Below are 19387 nucleotides of genomic sequence, written 5' to 3'. Positions count from 1 at the left end.
ATAGTATTCACCTGGTCAGTCACAGGTATCCAAGGTAAGTTCTCAGCAGATAGTATTCACCTGGTCAGTCACAGGTATCCAAGGTAAGTTCTCAGCAGAGAGAATTCACCTGGACAGTCACAGGTATCCAAGGTAAGTTCTCAGCAGAGAGAATTCACCTGGACAGTCACAGGTATCCAAGGTAAGTTCTCAGCAGAGAGAATTCACCTGGACAGTCACAGGTATCCAAGGTAAGTTCTCAGCAGAGAGAATTCACCTGGACAGTCACAGGTATCCAAGGTAAGTACTCAGCAGAGAGAATTCACCTGGACAGTCACAGGTATCCAAGGTAAGTTCTCAGCAGAGAGAATTCACCTGGCCAGTCACAGATTTCCAGTGTAAGTACCCAGCAGGTAGAATTCACCTGGTCAGTCACAGGTATCCAAGGTAAGTACTCAGCAGATAGAATTCACCTGGACAGTCACAGGTATCCAAGGTAAGTTCTCAGCAGAGAGAATTCACCAGGACAGTCACAGGTATCCAAGGTAAGTTCTCAACAGATAGTATTCACCTGGTCAGTCACAGGTATCCAAGGTAAGTACTCAGCAGATAGAATTCACCTGGACAGTCACAGGTATCCAAGGTAAGTACTCAGCAGATAGAATTCACCTGGTCAGTCACCTGGACAGGTGGACTGATTGACCTCTTACATGACCTCTGTATGAGAACAGATCTCAAAAAATCTGATGTTATTTGAATTTTAATACATGTAATCACACAATTAACATTTGCCTTTCTCTCATTTGCTGACTGGTACACGTTTTAGGAAATACTGCATAGTACAAATTGTGCTATGTTAGTACACTAATTTACATCTATCAAAGGTGTAATTCCGTGTGGTTATATGATATACACCCAAATTGCAGTTCACCGAATTAAGTAACTATAAATAAATTATTTCTCTTCTTTTACAGTCTGTTTTATGACTTTGTCAACACAGAATTACGTAACTGTTAGTAAATAATTGTAGTGAATATCGAAATATTTGAACAGCTAATGAATCTCAATTGCTTTAAAGGAAATCTATGTGAGTATCCAGCAGGGATGTTATTGAAGGATTTTAAGGCCCCACAAATATTGTGTTTAATGTCTTGTCAATATGGGAATGATCTTGGCAATACACATTTAAACCGGATGAATGTCTGTACTTTTAGTATTGGAATGTGCTAGCATTGGATGGGAGTAATTGGCAGAGGGTTGACTTGTTTGAATTCCAGCGAGATATTGTCGTAAGTTTTGCCAAAGAATCTAATTTGATGGGACATAAAAATGAAATGTATAGAAAAGAAATCATGTTACAGAAATATACATGTCGAATTGATTGCAAACCAAGTCTGTACACATGGAATGAGTGTATGCATACATGTACTAGAATTATATTAATTAAAACATTTTAAGTGCCAACTTCTTGGTATTTTTTTAAAATTTAAATACTAATTTAAATTTTCAAATATAGAAGAAGTATAATTAAGTTTATAATGCTTAATAAAACCATTTATATATTTCAGGGTCCAGTTGTTGAAAACATTTCCAAAAGATGTGGCGGGTTTTTAAAGTCGCTAAGTTTACGAGGCTGTCAGAGTATAACTGATGCTGCATTAAAGTATGTGTACTTGTGTAAATGTCTCGGCCTTTTGGGGAAATTTTTGTGTATCAAGGTCTGAGCACAGCAGAATATTAACTTAGACAGGGACACTAAAGTGTAAGAATGAAAATGCAGTGAATTTCTTCAAAGATCCTCACAAATTTCACAGAAAATTTTACGTAAATTAGGGACAAAAAACTAAATTCGCATAGTTTTCACCAAGACCTCCCCACCCACCCACCATTAAAACTGAATATGATGAATATTGAAACTAATTGTTTAACAAGTAAAAACTTAGTATGGGTATAAAAAACACTCTGTGTATACCTTTTCTACAGTTTATTTACAAATAAAAGTGTATATTGAAACTATTGAATGTTCATTAAAATGTAATATTATTATGTGGTTTTTAACAGTCACTTGTCTTTTTCCTTTTCCCACTAAAGTGTAATCGATGTTGGATAACAGAAACTTACAGGAGTTTTTACACACCCTCCCCATAACTATTTGAATTTCTATTTTTATCCGACATCAATCTTTTGATCTCACTCCTTAATGCTATGAAGGAGTTGAATTGAGTATTTATTAATTGTGGTGAATTATCAATTTTGAGACCAATATTGTACATTTCTGGCTGCATAGACAATTAAACTGTAGAATGATGGATGTTTTTAAATTCATTCAGGCTTCAGTTCGTGATAAGAAAAAATTCTATGATAGATTACACTCAATTCCAATTTAATTGAAATATGCTTCTGTGTTCCGTTACTAAACAAAATGGCTTCCGACTGTAAAATCAATACCATGCTATTGAAATATTGTACAGACTATTTTATTACACACAAACACACCATCATATCTGTTCAGCTGTAGAATTTCTTCATTCTTTGTCTTGAGATTGTCAGACAAGATTGATTTACATTTTCCCAAATTTTGTGGTAAATATTGTCTACTATTGAAACCTGTGCTCTTCACAATTTCAACTTTTGAGACATTTATGGCTATTTTGAGATTTTTGAAAATGATTATTCTGTGCATTATCTCGGTACTATCAAATGTTTGCAGCATAGAGAGGTAAGATGCTTGCACTTGACAAAGATGCTTCGGATGATATAATGGTTTTACATGACCTCAGCTGAAAGTAATTTTGACCATGTTAGTTCATTTGGGTAAAACCTGTAACTCATGTACAGATCATATATTTGGAGCAGAAAATTTTGAGATATTCATGCCTTATGAATATGAATTGATCCTTTCATGTAGTCATTAGGACAAAGTCACTTCTAGAAAAGTAAATAAGTTTTGTCCAGGTCAAATCAGTAGAGGAATACAAAAGAAGCTTCTGATATTGTTTTTCTTGAATTTACCAAAATTCACATGAATAATGGTATAAGAATAAGCAATAAGCTCAGAAATGAAAAGAAAAAAAAAGGTTTCTTATTCATAAGATTGATCAAAAGCTTAGAAGTGAAAAGAGAAAAGGTTTCTTGTTCATAAGATTAATGAAAAAGCTTAGCAGTGAAAAGAAAAAAGGTTTATTATTGATAAAAATTAATCAATAAGCTTAGAAGTGAAAAGGAAAAAGGTTTCTTATTCATAAAATTAATCAATAAACTTAGAAGTGAAAAGAAAAAGGGTTTAAAGGTTTCTTATTCATATGATTAATCAATAAGCTTAGAAGTGAAAAAAGGATTTCTTATTCATAAGATTAATCAATAAGCTTAAAATAAAAAGAAAAGGTTTCTTATTCATAAGATTAAACCAATCTAATTAAAATTAAATGTTAGATCCGCTCACATACTCGTTACGTTTGTGTAACGAGTATATGAGCAGATCTAACATCTAATTTTAATTAGATTGAAGAATAAGCATTAAGTTTAGAAATGAGAAGAAAAAAAGATTTCCTATTTATAAGAAGAATCAATGTGTGACACAGGTTGCATAAGTTTGGTACAGAGAGCACAATCCCAGTGTTTAAAACTTGTGTCCTGATTGTAAATTTGTCATAAGGACTTTAGAGCTATATTGTTTGTTTGCAGGACATTTGCCCAATCCTGTCGTAACATAGAGGAACTGAACCTGAACAACTGTAAAGACATCACCGACACGTAAGTTCTGAATAATTGTAAACACATCACTGACACGTAAGTTCTGAATAATTGTAAACACATCACTGACACGTAAGTTCTGAATAATTGTAAACACATCACTGACACGTAAGTTCTGAATAATTGTAAACACATCACTGACACGTAAGTTCTGAATAATTGTAAACACATCACTGACACGTAAGTTCTGAATAATTGTAAACACATCACTGACACGTAAGTTCTGAATAATTGTAAACCCATCACTGACACGTAAGTTCTGAACAATTGTAAATACATCACTGACACGTAAGTTCTGAATAATTGTAAACCCATCACTGACACGTAAGTTCTGAACAATTGTAAATACATCACTGACACGTAAGTTCTGAATAATTGTAAACACATCACTGACACGTAAGTTCTGAATAATTGTAAACACATCACTGACACGTAAGTTCTGAATAATTGTAAACACATCACTGACACGTAAGTTCTGAATAACTGTAAACACATCACTGACACGTAAGTTCTGAATAATTGTAAACACATCACTGACACGTAAGTTCTGAATAATTGTAAACACATCACTGACACGTAAGTTCTGAATAATTGTAAACCCATCACTGACACGTAAGTTCTGAATAATTGTAAACACATCACTGACACGTAAGTTCTGAATAATTGTAAACACATCACTGACACGTAAGTTCTGAATAATTGTAAACACATCACTGACACGCAAGTTCTGAACAACTGTAAACCCATCACTGACACGTAAGTTCTGAATAATTGTAAACACATCACTGACACGTAAGTTCTGAATAATTGTAAACACATCACTGACACGTAAGTTCTGAATAATTGTAAACACATCACTGACACGTAAGTTCTGAATAATTGTAAACACATCACTGACACGTAAGTTCTGAATAATTGTAAACACATCACTGACACGTAAGTTCTGAATAATTGTAAACACATCACTGACACGTAAGTTCTGAACAATTGTAAACCCATCACTGACACGTAAGTTCTGAATAATTGTAAACACATCACTGACACGTAAGTTCATGCAAAGGAACTTGCTGTGTACTTTCTATACTGAATAAAATATTCAGGATAGAAATTTTTTTTGGGTAAAAGATATGAAATGATTTATAATTTCTTAGTCATGTTAGTTGTGTTTACCTGAAGGAGTTCCCTTTTCATATTAAAGTTTGTCTGGTTTTGTACAGGTCTGTAAAACATTGACCTTTTTTATACAACAAAACTAGGAAAGAAGCATTTCATGGTTAAGGAATTAAAAGTGTGAGCTCAATAAATAAGTGTGCAAAATGTTTAAGATTGATACATATCTATTATTATAGAAAATGCCAGTAGGTTGAGCAATTGTGGCCAGTGGGTCTCTTAGTTTTTTAAATAAAAAAATATATGTATGTGAACTGTTTAACCGGTCACTGTAGAGTGTTTGACTCGTGACCATGAGGTCGTGAGTTCAAGCTCCACTTGTAGAATCGAACCTAAGGTGTTAAAATAGTTCGTGATTGCTCCTTTTGGTTTTGCCAAACACTCAGTTTTTAGATGCGAGTCTTTATGATGTGACCTTAAGAACAGACACCCCATGTTGCAGCATGCATTGGTACATTAAACAGCCCTATAAGCATAGGTCTAAATTTGCGATACTTCACCTACAGCTGGTGATGTCTCAGTTGAAGTGAAAAATTCTTGAAGAGATTTAAAACAAGTGGAATTAGAACTGTTTTATGATTGAGTGGTGTTTGCCATTCTTAATTCTTTGAGTTTATATTTCAGGACGTGCGAGAGTTTAGGACACCATGGTCACAAGCTAGTCTCCCTTGATATCAGTTCATGTCCGCAGATCTCCAACCAGTCCCTCAAAGCTCTGGGGTAATGTTACTTACATGTACATAATTGTTATTTCTTGTTTACCTATGGGGCGTGGCAGATATTTGGGGATATCTTTGTTAAGCGCATGTTTGTCTGGCTGAGAAAGATGTCCATAACTCTTTCTGACTAGAGTCTCACAAATCTGTTATACATCTTGTCACATCGCATCAAGGAAACTGTTTTTATTTTGCTCTGTTATCAAGAAATACATTATACCTACAGGGTGCATTGACATGGAAACTGTTTTAGTTTTTACTCCACATTAACGTTTGATATAATGAGGTGTTGATTGAATGGTACTGTCTGTCTCAATGTAGTGTCATGATTGCTCATTTTCATTATTTAAAAGTTTTGACTTGTGTGTAGCATGAAATATTTGAAAATAACCAGTGAGGTGAATGACAGCGCATTCATAGATAGTCCATATCAGTAATTCCGCATGTGTCTCTGTAGATAGTCCATATCAGTAATTCCGCATGTGTCTCTGTAGATAATCCGTATCAGTAATTTCGCATGCGTCTCTGTGGATAGTCCGTATCAGTAATTCCGCATGTGTCTCTGTAGATAGTCCGTATCAGTAATTCCGCATGTGTCTCTGTAGATAATCCGTATCAGTAATTACGCATGTGTCTCTGTAGATAGTCCGTATCAATAATTTCGCATGTGTCTCTGTAGATAGTCCGTATCAGTAATTCCGCATGTGTTTCTGTAGATAATCCGTATCAGTAATTCCGCACGTGTCTCTGTAGATAGTCCATATCAGTAATTCCGCACGTGTCTCTGTAGATAATCCGTATCAGTAATTCCGCACGTGTCTCTGTAGATAGTCCGTATCAGTAATTCCACACGTGTCTCTGTAGATAGTCCGTATCAGTAATTCCGCTCGTGTCTCTGTAGATAGTCTGTATCAGTAATTCCGCACGTGTCTCTGTAGATAGTCCGTATCAGTAATTCTGCATGTGTCTGTAGAGACGAGCAATCACATAGCTTGCATGTCTTACTGAAGAAAAAGTCACACTGAATTCAGACAAACCGTAACATCAAAAGCTTTAATTGGTAAAATGATATTTTTGGAGAGACAGCAGATATTGCTTGTAAATTATGGGACTGAAAACCAGTCCTAATGGAAATAATGTTAGTAATTTTATCAAAGCTTCTCACTCTCTCTTTTCCTAGGGTTGGATGCCACAGTCTAAGGGTTTTAAATTTATCTTGGTGCACAAAGATTACAAATGATGGGCTAGAGGCGCTAGCCAAAGGTTGTCATAATCTTCACACCTATATCGGCAAGGGTCTGTCTCAGGTAAAAATCGTAACATTTACATATAAGAAGGTCTGTCTCGTGAATAATCTTAACATTCACATATACGAAGGTCTGTCTCATGAATAATCTTAATATTTACATATACGAAGGTCTGTCTCATGAATAATCTTAACATTTACATATACGAAGGTCTGTCTCATGAATAATTTTAACATTTACATATACAAAATGTCTCATGAATAATCTTAGCATTTACATATATGAAGGTCTGTCTTGTGAATAATCTTAACATTCACATATACGAAGGTCTGTCTCATGAATAATCTTAACATTTACATATACAAAAGTCTGTCTCATGAATAATCTTAACATTCACATATACGAAGGTCTGTCTCATGAATAATTTTAACATTTACATATACACTGTACAAAAGCCTGTCTTAAGTAATAATCTTAACATTTGCATGTACAAGGATCTGTCTCAGGTAAATTACAAAACAAAATATTAACACTTATTTATTAAAAGGTCTCTCTCTAGTAAATACAAAGCAAAATATTAATACTTACAAATACATAAACAAATGAAAGGTGAGTAACAAAGCTTTTACGTCAATGTTGTCGTTTTAATAATCCTAAGAGAATTTTTTATGCTTTAACCCGTACTTATGTCTTTTTTCAGGTCACAGATGCAGGAATAGGACATTTAGCAAAACACTGTCATAACCTTGAGAAATTAGATCTACAAGGATGTAATGTATGCTTATTTTCTCCAGTAGACTAAAACGTTACTTAGAGTCAGACAAACAGTGGAATGAGTTGCCTATTTCTAAATGATCTTGTAAATACTGTCAATCACATGTTATTCACGAAAACATTATTTACAAATTACATGTAATTTCACGAGACTGGTATTTCGCAAAAATTTAGTTCTTGTGAATAAAACTCATAAAGGGACTGATTCACGATTTCCCCCCAAATTTTCTTTTTCACTTTTAATGATCAAAATCTACTGTCTAATGTGTTTAAAAGAGTTCACATAAATATTAAGGTTATACATTATCAAATAAGTTCATTTTAGAGAGTTAATTATTTGTTTTGTAAACAAAGATTGCGGTATGTTATTGTTTATGAAATTGTCAAAAGAAATGGATATCAATCTAAGTTTATTATATCTTTCACATTTCGTAGCAGTTTTGGGGTAAATGTGTCATCTAAAAGTTAAAATTTATGACTATGCAAAATAAAGATGCTTTATATTAAAAAAAATCAATATTTCACTGGTTTGTTTGTATACATAAAAAGACTCGAGTCTTTGTTTACATAACACAGATTTAAGGCTAAAATATTGCTTTAATTCTTGCATTCAGAAGGTCAAAATTTTGGCTGTCAATATTAAATGAGTTATATTTTCAATGTTTACCATCGAAAATGAAATATAGTTTTATCAAAAATCGTGAACCAGTCCCTTTAAGCAATGAATAATAGCACAAAAGTTATGTCTTGTGAATGAATACATCATTTATCCATGTGAAAATAAAGCCTCGCAAAATGATAGTGATAGCTACAGTAATTATCAAAAGACCTGAAACCAAGCTAGAAAGCATGATGACTTACCTGAAAAAGGAAAACTCATGACTTTCTCAGCATTGTTGATGAGAGTTATCTCTCTTGTTTAAGATGTGTTAAACTAAAACACATTGTAGCAAATGTTTACAATTAACAATGTTTTAGTTTACTGTAAATCTAACATTCTGTATAATCTGTCATACTGTATAATCTGACATTCTGTATAATCTGACATATTATATAATCTGACTTACATTCTGTATAATCTGACACTCTGTATAATCTAACTGTATCTTAATCTGACATTCTGTATAATCTGACATACTGACATACTGTATAATCTGACATACTATATAATCTGACATACTGTATAATCTGACACACTGTATAATCTTACATTCTGTATAACCTGACATTCTGTATATTCTGTCATTCTGTATAATCTGATATTCTGTATAATCTGACATACTGTATAATCTGACATACTGTATAATCTGACACACTGTATATATAATCTGACATACTGTATAATCTGACACTCTGTATAATCTGACACACTGTATAATCTGACACTGTATAATCTGACACACTGTATAATCTGACACTGTATAATCTGACACACTGTATAATCTAATATACTGTATAATCTGACATTCTGTATAATCTGACACACTGTATAATCTGACACACTGTATAATCTGACACTGTATAATCTTACATACTGTATAATCTGTCATACTGTATAATCTGACACTCTGTATAATCTTACATAAAATTTGTCTCCCAGAACAAGTCAGATTAGACAGGTTTCACTGTATTAAGCCAGTATTTGTATTTGTTACAGAGTATTACAGATGAGGCCTTACACAAAGTGGGCCAGCATTGTAACCAGCTGTTATTTATTTGTATATCTAACTGTGCCCGTCTAACAGATGCTTCTTTGGTATCACTGGGTCATGGCTGTCCAAATATCAGGTAGGACCTTCAGAGAGATCAAAACATAAAAAAATGAATGAATTAGATACAACCCTCTTTTACAGATCTGAGGAAGTGATGAAAACCTTGGCATGATTTTTGGCCAAAAGCTACATTGTAATTATACCTACCTCCAGGAAACAAAGTTTGGGGAGGGGGTATATTGGAACCACCTTGCTACTGTCTGTCCATCCCACTAAGAAACACTGTGAAACTTCTCTAAACCGGCCGGCTTTTGGACCGTAAAAAATGGCCGGTTTAGAGGGGTGGCCGGTTTACCGAGAATTTTGCATTTAGACATTTTATCTCAATACATGTATTCACAAAATAGGTACTGTTCACTTTGTTCTGGTGATCTGTGATCAATTATCTGTGGAGATCAAATTAGTCCACTTGTACCTACAGGTAATTATAAATACCAAAAAATATTCTCGCTGAAATCATCTAATTTTAAACTGAAAATCTATAACAGAATAAGTGGCTGGTATTATAAGGGTAAATTACACATGTTTGTTAACAAATGTACTTTAAAATGTGGCCGATGTCCGGTTTTCAGGGGTAGCTGGTTTTGTAAGACTTACTTTGTAAGGAAATGTTAAGATTTCTGCCAGGACTTTGAAAATCGGCTGATATTCAGGGAGAACCGATTTTCTGAGGGGCTGGTTTGGGGCTGTATTTGTCCAGTTTTGTCTTGGAGAAAGTTAGGGGCTCATACATGTACATAACACAGTCGCTTAGGATGGTCCGTGTTATTAAGACCACTAGCAAGAAATTGTGTCACAATTTATATCATTTTATAATGGAATATTAGAGGGACATTAGAAAGTCATTTTTGGCAGAAAATTTGATTTTGTCTAGACAATGTGTCATGACCCTAAATAAAGATCATTTGACCTAGTCAAGGTAAATGGTAGTCTTAAGAATTTTGTTCAAGCAATGAGTTTGTAATCAAGAAACAATAGGAGATCATACTTGACACAAAAGGTTTTTAATGATCGTATGATGTGATATGACCTTGAATTAAATTCGATTTGACAAGGTCAATCAAAAGTTAAAGAGTTTTGATGGGGCCATAGGAAAGAAGACAAAAATAAACATGTTCCTGCTCGGAGGAGGAGGGGGGATGTGTTAGATATTAGTCTTGTCAGGATAGTTTTTATACTGACTCTAACAATAGCTTATGTGATCAGCAATTTTAAACGTTATTGATGTAAATTGCTAGAAGTAAACTTTTTTTGGAGTACATTTATTTTTGAGGAATTTATTAAATGCTACAGTTGTACACAGTGTGCATTGTATAAGATATTAGTATGTTAAATGTCTTTGTTTGGTTTCTAGAACTCTGGAAGCGGCTTGTTGTTCACATTTTACTGACAATGGATTTCAAGCATTAGCACGGGTATTGTACTGTTCAGTCTAAAGCGTAAAATCGGGCTGTTTGCCAGCATTACAAGTCAAACATATGATTAAGAAAGTTTTTTTTTGCATATGAAATATATTTAACATAATAGATCAAGAACTTATGTTACAATTACAGAAAGAAAGAATAAAAATAAAGTTTTATAGAAAGTTTCTTGAAGCTTTACAAGAAACATAATCCAAGTCTCATGACTGATAACCAACATGCACGTAACATTTCTGAATGCTGCTACACTGTAGTTGTTTTTGTAGAACTGTAATAAACTGGAGAAAATGGATCTAGAAGAATGTATACAAGTAAGATTTTTATCTGGTGATTTGTTTGTTGGTTTCTATGGATACGTATACATTGTAGTGACTAGTCTATTGAATACTGTAAGTGTGCAAGTTTCTTTGTGTATTCATTTCAAACAATCATAGCTGATGTTAAATTTTCCTTGTACTCAAAGATAATAGATAAATGAATCCATGTTTAGTGTAAGCTTTAAATTAGCGGTTATGATTATTATCAAGGGCACAGAAATATGAATCCCATTAAAATAAGAAGACATTTAGTTCATTTAAAGGATTCTTAACAAGTATAGGTAATGTAGTCCTCTCATTCAAGATGGAAAAATGGATTTATCTGTGCAGTTTAAATGATTATTTCTTTTTAAGAAATAACTTTCATGTTTGAAAATACAATCAGCTAGGACATAAACGGTGACACTTTACGCCAGTATACCTCATAAAGTATGCTGGTGTGAAGCGTTTCTGTTCATACCCTCATGTATTTTTCAAAAATGAAACTTATATTTTAAATTTACATTTTACTTCATTTCTATTGGAATGGAATTCCTAGTCATTTAAATAGTTGTTCTAGATTTCTCAAGATTTATATGCACATTGTTTACATTCATGAAGAAATGACTATGTATCATTTCAATTGGTAAAGATATCAAAGGCAATATCATTGGAAATCTAAATAATAAAATGTTGAGATTTTTTATGTGTTTAATACTTTTGATGTAATGATTATTTTGTTAATTGTAGATAACAGATGCTACCTTAAATTATTTGGCCAATTTTTGTCCCAACATTAGTGCACTGGTAAGCATGTGTCTTTCATAGCAAATACCTCAAACCACTAGTCCAATCATTTTCTCTATATGATAATCTAGGTATATAGTTATTATATGCTCGTCTTTAGACGAGACATATTATGGTACAGCGATGTCTGTACGTTCGTCTGTCTGTTCAGTGTTTTCTGTTTCTAATTTCATTTCTTTGTCTTTATCACACTCATTGAAACTTGCCTTGTAGCTTTGTGGGTCACTTTATTTAGTTCGATCCATTTCAACCTTTTTTGCAGGAATTTTGCCCTGTATTTGAAAAATTAATATGAAATGGAGGGTTCATAATCTGTCCGGCCAACTTCTCCCAATTTTCAATTGAGGACCTTCTTATTGTACAAAGTGTTTGTATGGGTATGGGTATTGAAGATATGTATGTAGCAAGGTTTTGATATTTTTAGGTCACCTGAGTCACTCAGGTGACCTATTGTTATTGGTCTGCGTCCAGCGTCCGTTAACAACTTCTTCCCAGAAACTACTGGGCCAATCTTGACCACATTTGGTATGTAGTATCAGTAGCTGAAGGAGACCAGAAATGGTAAATTTCATGACACCCCCCCCCAGCCCATCCCAACAAGGGGCCTTTTTACACCTGTTCATCTAGCAGAGAAAGTGAGTATATAGTAAGGATGAGCAAGGAAGCTTCTACCAAAACTAAATTTCATGATCCCTGGGGTAGGGGTTCTGACCCATGGGGAGGAGGGCAAACTTGCTATATAGTGTTTATGTGTAAACACTTAAATAACGTCTTCCATAGTGCTATTGATCCTAAATTGAAACTAAAGGGATATTTAGAAAGAGGATGTTGTCCTTTACCAAAATTGTAAATTTTCAAATTTGGTATGAAGCATCTTTGAAACAAGGAGGTCATAAATTGCAAATTTCAGGATTCCTGCACCCCTGGGGAGTTTTGACTCCCACCCACCTCCAACTATCCAAATTTAGATTTTTCTTGGATATTGATGATTTTAAGCATTTAAATGTAATGTTGATGAGTACTTTCTGTTCTGTAGACTTTATCCCACTGTGAGTTGATAACTGACGAAGGAATCCGACATGTTGGATCTGGTGCATGTGCCACTGAACATTTACATATTCTTGAGCTGGACAATTGTCCATTAATCACAGACGCATCACTAGAACATTTAACGGGATGCCAAAATTTGGAGCGGATAGAATTGTATGACTGTCAACTCATCACGAAAGCTGCGATTCGTAGACTCCGAGTACGTATGGTTTGTTGAACAGTGGAATGATGAAAATGATATAGCGACTATTGTATGTAATAACACAGAACCAATCAGACCAGCTTAGAGCATGTACAAAGGGAACTTACTGAGGTTTCATTATTATTCGTGAGCATCAATTTTCGTTGATGGAGCAAATTCCACTATGTTGAGGATATTCAAATTTGTGGGCAGGGTCATCTTAACAACAAAAGCTACCACATTGCACAATCAGATTATCTTTGTATATTTACTGTTACATAAAGCAAATAGCAGAGTATTCCAAATGCCCATGCCGAACCTGATTGTAAAGAAAACTATTCGAATAGAATTTATTATAAATATACAGTGTCATGTATATTCAAGTTTCACATTAATTTAACCTGGTAATAAGAAAATATTTAGTGAAAAATAAAACGTGGGTGTATAGTCGGTGCACCAAAGCCCCAAGTTGCTGCAAATGGTGGTGGGGAATAGAATTGTCCCCTTATTTGTGCAGGCATGTAGCAATGATAAACTTTGCGGTGGTATGCATAGAAAGTTGGCATAGGTCTCTTGAGAGATACCGAACCCTCTCACTGGTTGATCATCACACTTAAGTGGTTAAGCCTATCCACATGCGCTTGGTCATTAGCACCCATGAAACAATGGAATAGAGGAAAGTGCTTATTATCAAGGGCTTGAAAAGGCTGGAATTGTGTAAACTAGCTGTCAATTTTTTTTTTATATATAATTGTTTTTCTAATTGTAGTCATGATTTGATATGATTACAATTTGAATTTCTATATATGTTTATCAACAGTGGCAACAAGTTTCAGTTCACTATAAATTAATTTATTCATACAAAATATTTTATTGAACAAAGTATACGAAATATTCAGTGCTAATCATAGTAATGGGGAGAATTTGAACTTTTTATTGGCTATGTTTGCAATGAATTATTTCCGAAACATTTATATCAGAACAGGTTTCTTCATAAGAAATCAAAATGGATTGGGAAACAGCAAACATCGATGAACACTTGATTTCAGGGATCAATTCAACAATGAAATCCACAAAAATTGGTGCTCTGACAATGAATATTGATGAAACCACAGTATTGTGTTGTCATCAATTCTCATCACTTTTTAGCACAAAATGAAATCAGAAATTTTAGGGCTGATTGCTTTGTGTCAGATCTTCATTTTATGACTGTCAAATTAATTCTCACCATTTTTCAAAAGGAAAATCTAACACTTGAAGAGTATTTTATTCTTAAGGCTGGTTGATTCCAGTCTGCAATATTTTTATTTGCTTTGATCTGATCAATAAGAACTAGCAGGTGTCCTGTGATACTGCAGTGTTTAATGGTTTGTCTGTTAATAGAGCCTGTCCACCTACCCACCAGCATTTGACTTCATCATGTTGAGCAGATGACCTAAGTCAATTTGACCTGAAAAGAACATTGTCCTTATTAAGCATGATAAAATGTAAGGGTGCTTATCCTTGTCTAAGGCCTACAATGTTAGGGTCACCCTAGCTTGAGCTGTTGATAAATTTATGAATGAAATACTGTAGTTTGAAAAACTTGATGAATTTTATTGATGCTCCATGTGATTTTGCAAAAGTTTTCAGCTCACTTGAGTTTAAGTTTCCCAATCAAAATTTGTTTGTGTTTGTCATGTTCATAAATTTTTCATATTTTCAATTTCTTTTCGAGAACCAAACTTGGCACAAAGTATCCCTAGGCTACAAGGATTCAGATTTGCACAAAAATGAAGAGTAGTGCCCCTTTACAAGGGACATAATTGGGATAAATCTTCTCAAGAACCTCAAGGGTACATTTGATATGCTGATGTAGTGTAGACTGACACCATGACTTCTGGGTATATGGAAGAAACACATGGATACAATTACAGGAGTCTGAAGTTTTATTGATTAAATTGAAATAAAATCCAGAAAAAAATAATCCACTATCTTCTATTTGAAAAGTTTTTTTTTTAATTTTTTTTAGAAGACATAGGATAATTTTCTTCTGCATTTTTATTTTTATTTGATTAATGAAACTTGAGAATCCTGTAGTACCATTATGATCATGACATCTGTTAGCAAATTGGGCCATGATAGGGTTTTAAAGTTTTGGCTTCTTGCTATGTGTTATCTACCCAACTGTATAAGATTGATATTGTTTGCCTGAGAGTGTAAATGTACCAGTTTTAAAAATCAAGGATGAATCTTGCTATCGGTAATCTGGAGCATGTTTAGGATGTATGTGGCCGAACTCATTCTTACAATCGGTAATCCGGAGCATGTTCAGGATGTATGTGGCCTCACTCATTAAAGTAGTATTTCATACTATGCTTGACACGGCACTATTGAATTGTTTTCTTCTGTTTTTCAGACTAGACTTCCCAACATCAAAGTTCACGCATACTTTGCCCCTGTGACCCCGCCCCCTGCAGTGGGTAACGGTAGACAACGTTACTGTAAATGCTGTGTCATTCTTTGATAACGAATTTATGCCATGGGAACAAATTGTCATTGTGTCCAATGAGACTTGAAGAACCGTCAGTTTGTGTGATAATCGTGTGACATGATGCCTTTGTTCATCTTTCTCTCCTTGACCCAGGAGTATCTCCTGTATGGAACAGTATAAAGGACCAGAGGAGGAGATGCCACTTTATTTTAAAACACCAGAAAACTTGTTTTTTTTATATAAAGCCTCACCTGTTAACTAACTTTAACTTGAGCATAGCTTTGGCCTTAACTTGTTGATCAGTATTTGTCTTTTTTCTGATTTCTTAATACGAGTTGTACTGGAGCCTCCAATATTAACTTCTAGGTGGATGAAAACTAAGAAAGACTGAAATCAAAAAATATGTAACACTGAAATCATTCACCCTTTCTGCTGTTGTTTTAAAGAAAGGTGTTTTAAGCAACCATTGTATTTTGTTAGCAGAGCCATGTGTTACATTGACTTCAGATTTTATTTCAAACAGATCTCTCTCTCTCTCTCTTTCTTTCATTCATTAAGTGTTAAAATCACATTGTGAGCATGCAATTACAGTCTGCAGAGCTTTATTGTGTTGCCTTCCAATCATAGTGATGCTAGCCTGTTCTGTCTGTCTGTCTGTCACACTCTACAACTTTGTAAGAGATATAATATATAGCAAGTGTATACTTTACATGAGAATCATTTGATCAGTACCATGATGAGTGATGTCATCAACAGCAACACATCTTCCTTGGAACGCTCTCTTTGTTTGATATTATCGATAGCAATTCAACAACTCCACATTTCAATTCTACGTGATTTGTCCAATGCATTGCTCCAACCATAGTCCACTTTAGGCTGTATTCCCTTATACGTTGATCATGTGGGTGACAGAGGCACTTACAAAATCAGTTCCTTTTACATAGTACAAGATTTGTATTCAGTACAGTTGTAGTATTGTTGAATGGTTTTCGTTTTTGACTATTTATTTATTGTATTCATTGGGGGGTAAGAGAAGTTGTATTGTTTAGTGAATATGTTGTATTTTGTGAGAAGTTGCTCGATGCCGACAGAGAGCTGGTAATTTCGAATTTATTGTTATATCAACCAACTTCTGTGTACTCCAGTTTTTTTTTGGTAAGCTGTTTGGTGTTTCTGAAACACTTGGATGATGTTTTTTGTTACTGAAATTCATTTTTTGTGTTTGTGTGTTCTCCAGTTAGAGACAGATCATGCCTTATTGTCATCGGTTACCAGTCTGAACATAGGCTTTCATTTAATACAACTGCAATTTAAAAATTCAAAATGTTTCACGATGTCAGATTATATATGACAGTTAAATTCATAAAGCCCTATCACCAAGTTTAGCATATTGTTTTTAAAAGTTGTAAGATTGATCTCGCTGTTCTGAAGTCTGCCCCAATGAATTATAAAACTTGCAAGTATCTATATACAGTAAAATATGCTTATGACAAACATGCTTATAATAAATACACTGATAACGAGTTTACGTTTATTGCAAAGTAATTTTTATTCCCTTATGAGAGGAAAATAAGGAAAATTTTATTGGCTATAACAAAGTTTGTTTTTGGCTGCCCCTTGGAGGTTCTGTATAACCATGTTTTACTGTACATGGACAATGAGCACTAATGACTGTTTTTTGCCTGCTTCAACAGTAAAAAAGAAAATGGTGGTATAAGGGAACAAAGCACTCTGATACAGAGGTCAGTAGGTCATTATCATTAATAATCAACCAGTAATGTCTGCAATAATTCAGCAAAACTGATCTTGTCTCCTGTTTGTAACCCATGAAGGTTCTGTGCTCTGTATATGCTTACGATGGATACATTGTATATGTGCTGTTGTTTTGGGTTTTTTTTGATTTTTTTTTAATTTGTGGTAGAATCTCAGTATTTTTTTTTCACAATCATGAATCCTTAATTTTGTGTTGGATTTGTATTGTTTGTGAAATGATAACTACCCGTTCCCCCCAACACTGAAAACATTGATAAGACGTCCATTTCATATGAGGCTTTTGTTTCGAGAAGGGAACTGAAATACTAACATGAAAATCTGTTACTGCGGAGCTACAATTATGCTTATAAATGCTGCTAACCCAATTCGAACGTTAGCTGGATGAATAGTATTCACGAGTGTGAATGAAGCAGCTCAGTGTGAAGTTGTTGACTATCGGAATATTCCCCGATTTGGAAACTTATTATTTTCATTTTATATTTTAACCTGCTTGTTGCTTAAGTTACACATATTTTAGAGATCATCTGACGTCATTGTTATGTAAGCAGAGTAATGGCTGCCTAGGATACGGTGTATCGTTGTCATGGTAACAAATGGTTGCCACAACAGCTGTGATATTGTAATATTACAATTGAATTAATATTATGTATATGTGCAATTTAATGTCTGTCGATAATAAAAAGTTTATTATCACTACTTCTTTAAGTTCCTGATTAAAAGTTTTAGATTATACATGTATGTCCCTCCGTTGAGTGTTGGTATTGTGTAACCATGGTTACTCGCTGATATAACATTTGGGTAGATATAGGTAAACTCTGCTTAGTTTGTCATGTACCGAGGGCAATGTCTGATTTGCTAATACAAAACAGAGAGAGAAAAAAATCTTGATGCATATTTTTTAATTGGTATACACGGGTGGGTCTAGAAAAAAAATTAAAAAACCCAAAATGGCATAAAAAGACATGTTTTGCTAAAAATGCTCAAGCAAAGAAAAGGGGCTGTAACCAACCAACTCCTAGCCCTTTAGGCCTGCCACAAGGTCATCATTACTTTAAAAAGTCGGGAAAGTAAAGTAAAGTAAATTTTATTTAAAGTCAGCACTATATACATTCAACAAATCAAACACAAGCTCTGTAGAGCCTTTTAACCGACTATCACATACATGTATATAAAAGACAAAGACACATAGCATGCGTTTACACATACACACAGACATATCACAGATTAACAAAAGAATACAAAATAAAACAAAACATTTCGTGCAAGAATATACAGATACGATTCAGAGGAAGAAATAAAATACTACAAGCAAGAGTAAATGTATATAAAAATCATCATTAAAATTCAATATAATTCGCAATAACTGTTGCAAATATTGCGAAAAGTGCAAGCTATTTCAAATAGAAAAAAGCTGGTTAAATAGTATAAGAATTTTGAAAATAATTTAAATATAATTAAAATCAATAATGGTAGTAAATTAATCATATAAAAATTCATTGCTGACGGAATTAACTAAAAAATAAATAAACTAGAAAAGAAAGATCTATTGAGCCATGCAAACACACCACATAAATGCTGTATAGATAAAAAGAGCAGAAGCAACATATAAAGCTACGTACACTGGACCCAAGATCTGCATGATTTACAATTAAAAGCGGGTAGTACCCAAAGGCGCTTGCTTAAACAATTTTTATAAGTTAAAACGGTTTTAAAATACATATAATTGTATTAGTATAAAGTATATGAAACGGTGGATTCCGAGTCTATCTGTAATTTCTGCTTCCCTTTTTCATAATAAGCCTTTAATTTTACAAAATGCTGACCTCCTCATTATTGCATACAATAATTTCCGTTCCACGTTTAGCAACAAGCGAGGCCCACTCGTTCCTTGTCTGGCGCATGCCTGACCCAATTTCCGCAACGCTACATGATATAGTCTGGCGCATGCCTGACATATTTTCCTCTACGCTACATT

At 34.0% G+C, this 19387-nt stretch overlaps 1 protein-coding gene across 6 annotated transcripts in view; it reads left to right on the top strand.

Annotated features, from left to right (window-relative positions):
- Positions 1 to 18105, top strand: part of LOC125667742 (F-box/LRR-repeat protein 2-like) — a 32338-nt gene extending 14233 nt beyond the window's left edge. For 4 of the 6 annotated variants that reach the window (XM_048901365.2, XM_048901364.2, XM_048901363.2 and 1 more), the window contains exons 5-16: positions 1194 to 1268; positions 1548 to 1642; positions 3664 to 3732; positions 5527 to 5622; positions 6799 to 6925; positions 7566 to 7640; positions 9297 to 9427; positions 10766 to 10826; positions 11099 to 11143; positions 11879 to 11935; positions 12972 to 13184; positions 15565 to 18105. In XM_048901365.2, coding sequence (XP_048757322.1) covers positions 1194 to 1268; positions 1548 to 1642; positions 3664 to 3732; positions 5527 to 5622; positions 6799 to 6925; positions 7566 to 7640; positions 9297 to 9427; positions 10766 to 10826; positions 11099 to 11143; positions 11879 to 11935; positions 12972 to 13184; positions 15565 to 15672 — 1152 coding nt within the window. In that variant the 3' untranslated portion in view covers positions 15673 to 18105. Of the gene's footprint in view, positions 1 to 1193; positions 1269 to 1547; positions 1643 to 3663; positions 3733 to 5526; positions 5623 to 6798; positions 6926 to 7565; positions 7641 to 9296; positions 9428 to 10765; positions 10827 to 11098; positions 11144 to 11878; positions 11936 to 12971; positions 13185 to 14549; positions 14654 to 14883; positions 15175 to 15564 lie in introns of those variants that run through there. The other 2 variants (XR_007367341.2, XR_008795872.1) reach the window with 2 other exon arrangements.
- The last annotated feature ends 1282 nt before the right edge of the window (positions 18106 to 19387 follow it).

The sequence above is a fragment of the Ostrea edulis genome, chromosome 6 (genome assembly GCF_947568905.1).
Source record: "Ostrea edulis chromosome 6, xbOstEdul1.1, whole genome shotgun sequence".
NCBI lineage: Eukaryota > Metazoa > Mollusca > Bivalvia > Ostreida > Ostreidae > Ostrea > Ostrea edulis.
The sequence above is the reverse complement of the archived record's forward strand: the minus strand, read 5'-3'. Positions and strand labels throughout refer to the sequence as shown.